The sequence below is a fragment of the Chlorocebus sabaeus genome, chromosome 20 (assembly GCF_047675955.1).
Source record: "Chlorocebus sabaeus isolate Y175 chromosome 20, mChlSab1.0.hap1, whole genome shotgun sequence".
NCBI lineage: Eukaryota > Metazoa > Chordata > Mammalia > Primates > Cercopithecidae > Chlorocebus > Chlorocebus sabaeus.
The window spans coordinates 14724480-14737790 of record NC_132923.1 but is presented as its reverse complement, the minus strand read 5'-3'; the positions used below and the strand labels follow the sequence as shown (position 1 = coordinate 14737790).

The 13311-nt window shown below is 41.3% G+C and overlaps 1 protein-coding gene across 1 annotated transcript in view; it reads right to left on the bottom strand.

The window, feature by feature from the left end:
• Positions 1-13311, bottom strand: part of ACP6 (acid phosphatase 6, lysophosphatidic) — a 30974-nt gene that overhangs the window by 9444 nt on the left and 8219 nt on the right. The window contains exons 2-4 of the mRNA XM_008019348.3: positions 3539-3667; positions 3288-3418; positions 2852-2931 (exon numbers count right to left, since the gene is read on the bottom strand). Of these exons, the coding sequence (XP_008017539.2) occupies positions 2852-2931; positions 3288-3418; positions 3539-3667 (340 nt within the window). The remainder of the gene's footprint in view (positions 1-2851; positions 2932-3287; positions 3419-3538; positions 3668-13311) is intronic.

Genomic DNA, 13311 nt, shown 5'->3' with positions numbered 1-13311 from the left:
CAAAGCATAGTCCACTTGTATGTCCCATCCCCTCCTTTTCTGTACTTTCTGAGACCCCTCTGAAGAATCCTGGGGTTCTGCAAGATGTGTTGTGAAAAGGACAAACCAAATGATCTGATGCCGCCTCCAGATATACATGTCCTCAAAGAAACAGTTGAGCATAAAAGGAAAAAGTAGGATTCTGAACCAAGACTGCCAGAGTTTGAATCCTAATTCCACCATTTACCAGTTTTGTGTCCCTGGGCAAGTCATTGAGTCTCTCTGTGTCTTGGTTCTCTTATCTGTAAAAGGGGATAATGATACCTACCTCGTAGGGTTATTACAAGAATTAAACAAGTTAATATATGTAAAGTTCTTAGAACAAAGTTTGTTGCATACAATTGGTCCTCCACATCCTTGGGTTCCACATCCATGGATTCAATCAACCATGGATTAACAATATTTGAGAAAAAAAGAACAATACAAAATAACATAATAAAAATAACAAATTAGAAAACAGTACAGGATAACATAGCATTTGGGTTGTATTGGGTATTAAAAGTAATCTGGAGATGGTATGAAGTACATGGGAGGACGGGCATAGGTTATGAGAAAAGCTATGCCATTTTATAAAAGGGACTTGAGCATCTGTAAATTTTGGTATCTGCCAGGGGAGAGGGTTGTCCTGGAACCAATCCCTTTTGGATACTGTGAAATGACTGTACTAGGTCCTTTATGTGTTAGAACTATGACTTAAACTTATATAACACTAATAAAATTATAAACCTCTAATATTTCCATCTGGGGTCTGATAATGCTGTCTGGATTTTGGACCCCCAGTTTATGATAAATAAGGCACACTTGAGTAGACAAATGTACACTGAGCAAATGACTGGCCAAGTGGGCAGACCAACAATCTCCAGCTTTCCCCACAGCCTGATTCTCTGTAGCTTACATGTAACCTCTGGGATTTTTCTAGGATTTTACTCCTAAAGCAATATCCCAAAGTTGCAGCATTTCCATCAACAGTGCCACCTTCTGGGATTCTTTTTTTTTTCCTGAGATGGAGTCTTGTTCTGTTACCCAAGCTGGAGTGCAGTGGTGTGATCTTGGCTCACTGCAAGCTCCACCTCCCAAGTTCAAGCAATTCTCCTGCCTCAGCCTCCTGAATAGCTGGGATTACAGGCGCCCACCACCATGCCTGGCTAATTTTTGTATTTTTAGTAGAGATGGGGGTTTCACCATCTTGGCCAGGCTGGTCTTGAACTCCTGACCTTATGATCTACCCGCCTTAGCCTCCCAAAGTGCTGGGATTACAAGCGTGAGCCACCATACCCGGCCCCTTCTGAGATTCTTTATTCAAGTCCCTTCATATAGGAAAGGCATGGAAGTAGCTAGGAAAGAAGTCAAACTGGAGTCCCAACACCTGTGGGTCCAGCGCAGGGAGCTGCTACCCAGACACCTGCACCTGAGGCTAGTGATTTCCTTCCGTGCTGGAAACCTGGGACATTCCCAGTCTGGGACTTGCCTAAAGAAAATGTTGCCACCAAGAAACATCTTTCCTTCTCAGTACCACTTCTGATGTTTCTAAGAAGATCTTTGCCTTTTAGAAGCTGAGCAATTGAGAGCTTTCAGAAGATCAGGTGCTGTGGGTCATTCCTAAACTCAAGGCCTCCCAAGAAGTAAGGGGCAGCCCAAACTGCTTTATGTTACCTAGACACGTACTGTTTGTGTGCAGCAGCCAACTACAGCCAGAACTAGCAACAGTATCCAACCCAGTTGGGGGTAAGACCAGACTCCTCTTTCCTGAAGGTTCTATTATTTTACATATTTCTTAAAAAGTGTGATGGAAATTTTGTTTCTATTTGAGGTACTGCCAAAAAGCTAAACAAAGTAACAAGAACCTTTGCTTTGTTTTTGTTTTTTTTTTTGAGACGGAGTCTCGCTCTGTCGCCCAGGCTGGAGTGCAGTGGCGCAATCTCGGCTCACTGCAAGCTCCGCCTCCCGGGTTCACGCCATTCTCCTACCTCAGCCTCCCGAGTAGCTGGGACTACAGGCGCCCGCCACTGCGCCCGGCTAATTTTTTCTATTTTTAGTAGAGACGGGGTTTCACCATGATCTCGATCTCCTGACCTTGTGATCCGCCCGCCTCGGCCTCCCAAAGTGCTGGGATTACAGGCGTGAGCCACCGCGCCTTTGCTTTGTGGTACCTGTTTAGTTGAGGCCATGATAATCTGAAACTCAGACCAGTGATTAAATGTAAATTTGAGTCAATTACAAATGACAAAATGAAGCTTCATGTGATGGCCAAAGGCTCTCAATACGTGGGATCCACGAGGGAAAATAATTAACTCAGTCCTTGGGGATGACAAGGTTAGGAACCACTGACTACAACCATTCAGGGGCTGAATATATCAAAACCCAAACTTGATGGACTTTCTCAACTAGGAAAGGCTAGACAGAACACTGTTCATGCTATGGATTATTACCAAGATTAGGGCAGTAGCAGCAGTGTTGGGGCCCAGTGTCCTTCCTTTCCAGCAATGTCTCACCTAAACAAAAAGTCCCCTCGATTGTTCACAAAACATGGTTAAGACTGCCTTGTGCAGCTTGTGTAGAAGCTGGAGGGGAGAAGCCAGGAGCCAGAGGCAGATCAGAGCAGCTGCTCCACTGCTGCTACTGTGGAGGTCAGGCTGGCAGGGGCACCATAAGGCCAGACAGGGAAGGACCCACCGGACTAGGTACACACTGGAAGTCACGCATGCAGGAGAAAAAAAATCAAGGGAACAGGCACCAAGAAAGAGACAGGGGCTTTGGAAGCGAGAAGCAAGAACCCCAGGGACAGGGACTGACTGGGATCCCAAATACGAACCTTCTTTCTGACACTGGAAAAGCCCAGCCAGCAAACAACGGGTGGACTCCAGATTCCGAAAAATGTTAGTGGAACGAATACTAAAAAAATGAGAAGACAGTGACAGTCATAAAAGGAATATTTAATTATATACACTCTTATTTTATTCCACAGAGGCTCCAGGGGTCTTTCAAGAGCACATAAGGAGAGCTATGGAACTAGGAAGAAAGCTTTACTTCTCTGTGGGATGTCTGCCCTCAAGAGACTCAAAGTCCAATGAATGTGACCTCCAGGAACTACCTGTTCACCAGATCCTGTGACATAAGGGTAGGCAGCATGACAAATTGTCCCCCAAACTACCTTGGGTGAGAGTGGGAACAATCTTTGGGAGTCAGGACAGGTATCCTCACGCTCAAGACCTTAAATTAAGTGCAACATCCCTTTTCAAGTGACTCACAAGACCTCCTGTGGGTTGAAGGTTGGTGAAAGAAAGGGAATGTCTTCCACATAGTTCTTCCTCAGTCTCTCTCCCAAGGCAAACATCTGCTGCATGCCCACCTTGGTCAGCTGCCCAGCAAACATGCCCCCCTAAAGTAGGGAAGAAAGAGAAAGAAGAATGAAAACACCTGACAGCCTGCTGAACTCAGCCCAGAGAAAACCACCCAACCTTTGCAGTGGGGCTCCCCAGAGCAAGGAAGCATTACTTACCTTCAGGGTGGTCTCACGGTATTGAGAGTCATAAGGAGAATATGGTTTCGGACCACCAGTTAGACTAGTGACTGTGTAATCAAACTGAGTTTGGGGTGGGACCTCTAATAGCTGCGGGTTCCACGCTACCTGTTAGTATCACACAAACAAAACAAAACAAAACAAAAACAAAAAAAAAATATTGTTTAAAAATGGTTCTTGAAATGTACTGCATTAACATCTCAAAGTACTCAGAACACATGGCTGGAATCACTGACACTAGGCCTGCACCTTCCCATGGGATGGAAGGAAAGAAATGTTAGCTGAAATTAAGGGAAGAAAAGACGGTGATTTATTATTCCAGGTGTCCTTAGCCTAAGTCCTGTTATTGCTACACTAGTAATGACTGCTAAGGGGCTGCTCTGGCACTTAGCCCACACTGAAGTAAAGGGGAGAAGTGACCAGAATGCCTGGCATGCGGATACATAGTGAATGAATGAAGAGATGGATGAAAGAAATATGATATCAGTGACCATATGTGTGTAAGAATTTATAAGGAATTAATCTGGAGGTTTCTATGCCGTATCCCAGCTTAAAGATTCTACTTAATGTCCCTTGTAACTACTACATTTTTCTCCTCCTTTCATGCAATTCGTGAAACAAGCAGCTGCCATCTAGGAAGATGTTGCTTTTTCATGATCTTCCGTTATTTCTTGCAATCTGGCTCCTGCCCCAGCTGTGCTGTAATGATTTCAAAACATCACTAGTGGCCACAGGTCTCCTAGCTCCAACTGTCCATAGAACTCTGACACTCATTGAGTCAGATGTGATGACTTCAATTTTAAAAACAAGTCTAATCCCATAGACCAGTTCCCCTTCCCAATCTATTATGTCCCTCTCAATGTTACCACAGTTCTCCTAGGCCCCAAACCTCATACCCTTGGCTCCCTGTGGATCCACCATCCCTACACCAAGCCCTGTTGATCACTGCCTAGAAGAAAAGTCCTCCCCAATGGTCCTTACATTATCTTATTGTACAATGTAAATTTTATTACTACAGGCAAAAGCCTGTGACAAACTCCTCCCTTTTACCTGCACAATCCATCCATCCATAGCCAACTAATTAATCTTTTTGGAAAAAATATTTTTTATTGCATTTAAATATTTTATATTTTAATTGACAAATAACTGTATATTGTATATATTTATGGAGTATAATGTGATGTTTTGATATACATTTACGTTTGATATATGATTAATGTAAACAAAATTTACCAGCTCACATGCTTTCATTTTTACATGGTGAAAATATGTAAAGTCAACCTTTTAGTAACATAGGCATACATCATTTTATTGCTCCTTACAGATACTGCATTTTTCACAAATTGAAAGTTTGGAGTAACTCTGCATTGAGCAAGTCTATCAGTGCCATTTTTCCAACAGCATGTGCTCATTCATGTCTCTGTGTAAAATTTGGTAATCGTCATAATATTTCAAACTTTTTCATTATTATTAAATCTGTCAAAGTGATCTATGATTTGTGATTTACTTTTTGTTTTGAAATGGGATCTGGCCATGTTGCCCAGGCTGATCCTAAACTCCGTGATCTTTGATGCTACTATTTTAACTATTTGGGAGTGCCATAAACCACACCCATGTAAGATGGCAAACTTAATCAATAAATGTTATGTATTTTCTGAGTGCTCTGCTGACTGGCTTTTCCTCCATCTCTCTCCCTCTCCTGGAGCCTCCTTATTTCCTGAGACACAACAATATTACAATTAGTCCAGTTAATAACCCTACAATGGCCTCTAAGTGTTCAAGTGAAAGGAGAAGTTGCAAGTTTCTCACTTTAAATCAAAAGTTAGAAATGATTAAGCTTAGTGAGGAAGGCATGTAGAAAGCTAAGAAAAGCCAAAGCCTATGCCTCTTACAAGTTATGAATGCAAAGGAAAAGTTCTTGGAGGAAATTAAAAGTACTACTCTGGTGAACACACAAACAATAAGAAAGTGAAACAACCTTATTGATAACATGGAGATATTCAATGCAGAAGAAACAGCCTATACAGGAAGAAGATCCCAGCTAGGACTTTCACAGCTAAAGAGAAAAAGTCAATGCCTGGCTTCAAAGCTTCAAAGGACAGGCTGACTCTCATTAGAGATTAATGCAGCTGGTTTCTTTAAGTTGAAGCCAAGGCTCACTTACTACTCTGCAAATACTACAGCCCTTAAGAATTATGCTAAATGTACTGACTGTGCTGTATAAATGGAACAACAAAGCCTGTATGGCAGCACATCTGTTTACAGCATGGTTTACTTAATATTTTAAGCCCACTGTTGAGACCTACTGCTCAAAAGAAAAAATGGATTCCCTTCCAAATATTACTGCTCATTGACAATGCACCTAGTCACCCAAAGGCTCTAATGCAGATGTACAAAATTAATGTTGTTTTTGTGTCTGCTAACACAATGTCCTTTCTGTAGCCCACGGCCCAAGGAGTAATTTTGACTTTCAAGTCTTTATTATTTAAGAAATACATCTTGTAAGGCTATTGTTGCCCTAGATGGTGATTCCTCTGATGAATCTGGGCAAAGTAAATTGAAAACCTTATGGAAAGAATTCACCATTCTAGATGCCATTAAGAACATTTATGAGGAGGAGGTCAGAATAGCAACATTAAGAGAAGTTTGGAAGATTTGATTCCAACCCTCATGGATGACTTTGAAAATTCAAGACTTTCGTGGAAGAAGTAACTGCAGATGTGATGGAAATAGCAAGAGAACTAGAATTACATGTGGAACCTTAAGTTTTGACTGAATTGCTGCAATCTCATGATAAAACTTGAATGCATGAGAAGTTACTTCAAAGAAGTGGTTCCTGGAGAGGGAATCTAGTCCTGGTGAAGATGGTGTGAACACTGTTGAAATTACGACAATGGATTTATTACAGAAACTTAATCGACAAAGCAGTGGCAGAGTTTGGGAAGATTGACTCCAATTTCAAAATAAGTTCTACTGTGGGTAAAATGCTATTAAACTGTGTCACAAGCTACAGAGAAATATTTCATGAAAGGAAGAGTCTATCAATGTGGCAAACTTCACTGTTGCCTTATTTTTAAAAATTGTCACAGCCACCCCAACCTTTAGCAACTACTACCCTGATCAGTCAGCAGCCATCAACTCAAGGCAAGACCTTCCATTAGCAAAAAGATCATGACTCACTGAAGGCTCAGGTGATCACTAGCACTTTTTAACAACAAAGCATTTTTTAATTAAGGTATGTACATTTTTAGACATGCTATTGCATAACAGGATACAGAACAGTGTAAACATAACTTTTATATGCACTGGGAAACAAAAAAAAAATTGTGAGACTCACTCTATTGCGATATTTGCTTTATTATGGTGGTCTAGACCTGAATCTGCAATATCTTCACGATATGCTTGTATATGTAGAATCTAAAACAGTCAAACTCACAGAATTAGAGAGCAGAATGGTGGTTATCAGAGGCTGGGGGGGCGTGCAGTGAATGGGGAAAGGAGAGATTTTTATTAATGGGTACAAAATTTCAGTTAAACAGGAAGAATAAGCTTTAGTGATCGATTGTACAGGATGGTGACTACGATAATAATGCATTGTATATTTCAAAATCACCTAATTAATCTTGCTAAGCCACTTGCATCTTACAGGTATGTAAGCTTTTTAAGCTACATACTTGTAGCTTAAAAAAGCTAAGACATTAGCTTTTTCCTAATGTCCCAGAGGTAAACATCTGTCCTTCAAGGACTTCTACATCATGGCTGGGTGCAGTGGCTCATACCTGTAATCCTAGCACTTTGGGAGGCTGAGGTGGGAGGATCACTTGAGACCAGGAGTACAAGATCAGCCTAGGCAACATAGCAAGACCTCATCTCTTAAAAAAATAAATTTTATAAAAGGACTTCTACCCCTTTGCCCAGCCCCTGTACTCAGCTTCACTGCTTCTCTCCTCCCCTGGTTGCCCACTGCTTTTGCAAAGATGCCTTCCAGCTTGCTTCTCTTGCTTGGAGGGACTCCTGTTCCTATCTGTCCATCACTTTGTTTTCAATGTTCAAGGATAGCTCAAATCTTACTTCCCCATCACTGACCACTCCAGCTTTCAATGGTTATCTTCTAAATATGAATTCCTATAACATTTATAATAAAAAAAATTTAACTCAATTTCCTACTACTTTGTTTAGTTTTAAAACTAACATTTAGAAACCTACTATGTCACATATCATCATATTTATCTTCATCCCTCCCAGAACTATCCCAGGATAATGGCACTGGGAGCCTCAGATTCTCTTTGCATAGAGGGAGCCCTCCATTCTTCCCAAAGGCACGTGTCAGTCCCACTGGCACCTGGTCTCCAACACCTGAACCTCCTTCTGACACATCAGAGGACCAGATGTTCATAGAGAGGCCTTCCTCCTTCTTTCACAGTTAATCACTTCTCCCTCTTTCTGACACTCTAAGCCCTCTGGATAAAAAACCCTTCAAGGATTCATGGCTCATGTGGCCCCACCTCCTCTCTAGCAGCCCCCTTACCACTTCTTCCCTATTCTACACACTTAACTCTCTAGCCACACAACTTTGTTTTCTTTCTCATATTTCAAGACCTTTCAGTATCATGTTTCTTATGCCTGGAATTTTCTTTCCTCATTCATCTAGAAAGACTTTTGTTCACTCCATAAGACTCAACTTAAATGTTCCCAGAAACCTTGGTCATGGCCTTATGCTTTCACCGTTGCTTCAGTGGCTCTCTTTAGTAGCCTTTACCAAAGTGTATTAAACAAGCTCCTTTATTGGTCTGTCCTGTTCAGTAGACTTGGCTTCCTGAGAACAGAGACTGGGTCATCTACTGACCTCTGTTTCCCAGCAAAGGGCCTCACACACAGTAGGTACAATTAATACCTCTAACAATTTGCCAGCTCTTGTAGAAGATACCCATCTTGAGAAAACTTGACCCTGCCTTTCCTGGGTTTTCAAGTTAGTAAAGAAAAAAAGGCCAGCTGTGAATGTAAATGGCAGCAATGCCATAATAGAAGCTGACATGTGCTGCAAGAAACCATACGAAGGCATAGCAGTTCAAAAGCAAGACAGACCTTCTCTTCTGGCTGGGGATTCAGGAGAAGTTTCATTGAGGGAATAGCATTTTAAATGAATAGTATTTAGACAAGCAAGTATCTGTACTTAAAAAGGGTGGCATTCAGAATTCCAAAAATAACTAGAAAGCTTGAGCAAAGCAGAGATGGTGAAGAATGTGTATGGCAAAGAAGTGGTTTGGTCTGCCTCAACCAGGGAATGGTTTTCCAATTTTTAAATCAGAAAACACCGAGTAAAGTTAAACTTAGATTTGTACACATAAGGCAAAAACTGGAATTTCTCTAGTTGAAGTAGGAGTAGGATCCTACAGCCCCAGCTGCTCAACATCACCTTAGCCCAGGGGCTCCACAGAATAAATCTGAAACCTGGCAGCATATATCACAATTGGAATGGGAAGACTAGATGCAGAAAAGCCTATTTTGAGATGTTAGCAATAGCCCACGTGAGAGCCTAAGGCCTCATCTAAGCCAGTAGGAATAGAAGAGATAGATGTAAGACATGTGAGTTAGACTTGGCAAGTGAGTAAATGAAAGCTTTATTTGGGGACTGTGTTGGTAGGTAAACACAGAGGAACAACAACAACAAAAATGACTACTTTGATTTTTGAGCCTAGTAATGGAGGTATTCCTTGACTAAAACTAAGACTGAGACAGAAAAACAGGTGGAAAGCTGATTTCAGTTTTGGACATTTGGAGACACCTCCTTTGTGTTCCCAGTGCTCCCAACATATTCCCTTAATTGTTGTCTGTTGTCTCTCTCCTTTATCACATTGAAAACTCCTTTAAAGGCAAGACTGAATTATCCATTCATGTAGTTCCAGTGTCAGGGCGTGACACAAAGCTCCACAGGGCCATTCAGCCTCACTAAGAAATCTCCTGTTAGGCACATTCACCAAGAGAGGACCCTTGGTGTCTCCTAGGAGACTGGAGTCCAGGTCATGTCAAGTCTAGAGTACAAGTTTTCAGATTTTCAAGAACGGATGATACATCAGTTTCATATAATAGTGTCCACTCCACATACACACTCTCATCTCATTCCTGCTCTTAAGCTTCCCAGTTAGTGGCAAAGACTAACTTGATAACTTTACTTATTTTATGTATACCCAACTTCAAGGGGTAATAAAGTAGATAGAGCAAAAATTAAAATATAGTAAGACAACCAATCCCAAGTAGGCAAGAAAGACAAAAGCAAACAAATGTAGGGACAAAGAAATGGATGTAGTAACACGGTTACTAAAATATGTACAAGAAGAAGATCCGTTTACTTACTATAGGTGGGCAACAGACTTGGCACCCAGCTTCTGGACTTTTACATAAAGAAAGAAACTTGATCAGCTAGACTAAAGAAAAAGGCAAGCCAATTGTGCAGGAGAAGCACACCATTTCTAATGCTAACAGACAAATTCTTCCCAAGGGTCCTCATAAAGAGGATAGAGTAATATAATGAACATCTTTTCAGCAGTCACAGCAATGAGTTCTGTGGGACTGTTTCTCCTAGTTCTCTCAACACAGAATGATAGCCTCTTACCAAAGCACATTTCAGCGAAGGCAATTCTGTACTGGGATTGATATACTACATTCCAAATAAAAGAAGAAATCTACATAAAAGTAAAGAAAAACCTTCCAGGTGTAGATTTTAAAATAAAGCAATCATATTAAACCTTGTCTGTACACTGGTATTACCAGGACATTTTTTAAAAGTTACTGATGCCTGAGTCCCATCCTGGGATAATCACATTTGGATTATCCCCCCAAAAAGGGAGGCCTCCACTTTTTTAATGCTCTTCAGTCCAGATAATTCTCAAGCGTCACCAGAGAGTCTTTTACATTATCTGGATACCCTGGACCAATTAAATTAGAATTCTTCAGAAGGAGAACCTGGCATGTATATTTTTTAAAGCTTCCCAGTTGACTTCAATGTTCCACCACGGTTAAGAACTATTGATCCCGAAGAATGGGTGGACTGACTAGCACATCCCTCATGTAATGCTTCTTGAATACCACTTCTTTTAGCTGAGCTTTGGAAAGGTACTAAGCAACAAAAGATACTGACATGCTTCCCAGCTCATCTATATTGTCAAATAAATAAGGACCCAAATGTCTTAATTAACAGTGAAGCTGGGGTAGGTTAGACTTTATTTTATAAAAACTGAGGAACCTCCCTGGGTGGAGGCCATCTTGACACCCAGGGGAGTTGAGGGAAGCCTGGAAGCAGTGCCAAATCTTTTCTTTTGAGGAACCTCCCTGGGTGGAGGCCATCTTGACACCCAGGGGAGTTGAGGGAAGCCTGGAAGCAGTGCCAAATCTTTTCTTTTGATAGTGCATTTGGATCTACTCTAATGATTAGGAAAAATTAAAAAAGGCCAATCAAGTTCTATATTTTTATGTCCAAAGCACAATCTTTTAGCAAAACAGGTTAAACCAACAGCCATTCAAGCCATAAGAAAACAATAAAACATCTAGTTTTTTGTTTTTGAGATGGAGTCTTGCTCTATTACCCAGGCTAGAGTGCAGTGGCATGATCTCGGCTCACTGCAACCTCCGCCTCCTGGGTTCAAGCAATTCTCCTGCCTCAGCCTCCTGAGTAGCTGGGATTACAGGCGCCCCCCACCACACCAGGCTAATTTTTGTATTTTTAGTAGAGAGGAGGTTTCGCCATCTTGGCCAGGCTGATCTTGAACTCCGGACCTTGTGATCCACCTGCCTCAGCCTCCCAAAGTGCTGGGATTACAGGCGTGAGCCACTGCACCCAGCCAAAACATCTAGTGTTTTTTTTTTTCTTTTTTTTTTTTTTGCAGACAGAGTCTTCCTCTGTTGCCCAGGCTGGAGTGCAGTGGCGCGATCACAACTCACTGCAAGCTCTGCCTCCCAGGTTCACACCATTCTCCTGCCTCAGCCTCTCGAGTAGCTGGGACTGCACCCAAAGTGCTGGGATTACAGGCGTGGGCTACCACACCGAGCCAAAACATCTAATTTTAAATCATGCTACTTTCTGAGAATTTGTGAGATGACTGAATGAAGTGACTTGTCACATACATTAATCTATAAACCAGTCAGAAATCAGGAAACATGTACTAAAGACAAAAAAGTTTTGCCAGGAAGTCCCTTCTGACTATAATTAATAGCAGAACCAAGAAGATTAAAAAATCCCAATAATGGCTGGGCGCTGGCTCACACCTGTAATTCCAGCACTTTGGGAGGCTTGAAGCGGGTGTATCATGAGATCAAGATATCAAGACCATCCTGGCCAACATGGTGAAATCTCGTCTCTACTAAGAATACAAAAATTAGCCAGGTGTGGTGGCGTGTGCCTGTAGTCCCAGCTACTCCGGAGGCTGAGGCAAGAGAATTGCTTGAACCCAGGAGGCGGAGATGACAGTGAGCCGAGATCGCACCACTGCACTCCCGCCTTGCAACAGAGTAAGATTCTGTCTCAGAAAAAAATAAAATAAAATAAAAAATTCCAATAACAATCTCTATCAAATTGGATCTTGAAATGAACACCTGACAGAGACTATCCAGAAACACGTTTTAAGAGGTTAATATTTGCTCACAGCCTAAACTGAAAGAGAGTTGGTTCACCCCTGATTTTTATGCACATGACTTTATACTAGATAACCAAAGATGTTTAAAGCATCTGCCTAAATTCTGGAGAATATGAGCAGAGAGGAGAGGTAATATGCCTTCTCTAATTGCAAAGTCAGGCCATGGATTCAGATGCTATTTTGTGGCTACACAGATTGAAGATGAATGAAGCTGGTATCCTAAGCTACAATGGACCCTTCAACCATAAAGGCAGAAGATACCCATCACATACCCACTCTCCCTCACGGACAAAGCCCTAAAAGAATCTAAATCTTTTCCTAGGGCCTTCAGGGTGTATATATATGGTACATACTAGGTCTAGGCCTGCACATTCAAAGTTTTACTCTCTGTTACCACTGATAACTTTTTGTCTTCTAGGTAAATATAATATATATTCCTACATATGATTCCCCAGTCCTTCTGTACCAAGAATAGAGAAGAAGTGGGGGAAGGGGAGCATCAGAGATGGGCTGTATAAAAAATCATAAGGAAAATTTAGTGATCTAATATAAAAAGGCAAAGTAAGAGACTGAAAAAAAAATCAAAGAATCAAAATGAAAGAAGAAATCCCAGTACTAGAGAGCAAGTGGTACAGCCAGAGTAAGGCTAACTAGAAACCTGGTAATAGAATTAAGTGCCTTCCAAATGTATTTATGTATGTGGAAAATGCTGTAGAAGTTTAATTTCATGTGTGGCCAATTTTGAAAAATAGGTTTCCAGTTGTACAATGTAAAGACACAATCCTGAAGGTTTCTAGAAAGTAACTGTGATTATGAAGAGTATACCTAACATCAATTTTGGACAATCTGTTGGACCTCCTCCAACACCAACCTGGAAGACCAACGATACATCACTCCACAAGTGTAATACCTGGGTGTTTGGCGATTTCAGGTTGCCTATTCCTCTTCACTAGGCCTTTCTGCTGTGAAAAGTCACATCCAGGAAAGATAGTAATTTTTTAAAAACTATTCGTGCTTTAGTTATAATTATCCTGACAAAACCAGGCAGACTTTTAAGACATAACAGCCACAGACTAGCCCATTTTTAATTTTTTCCGACCTCAAATCCCTTCCACTATAGGT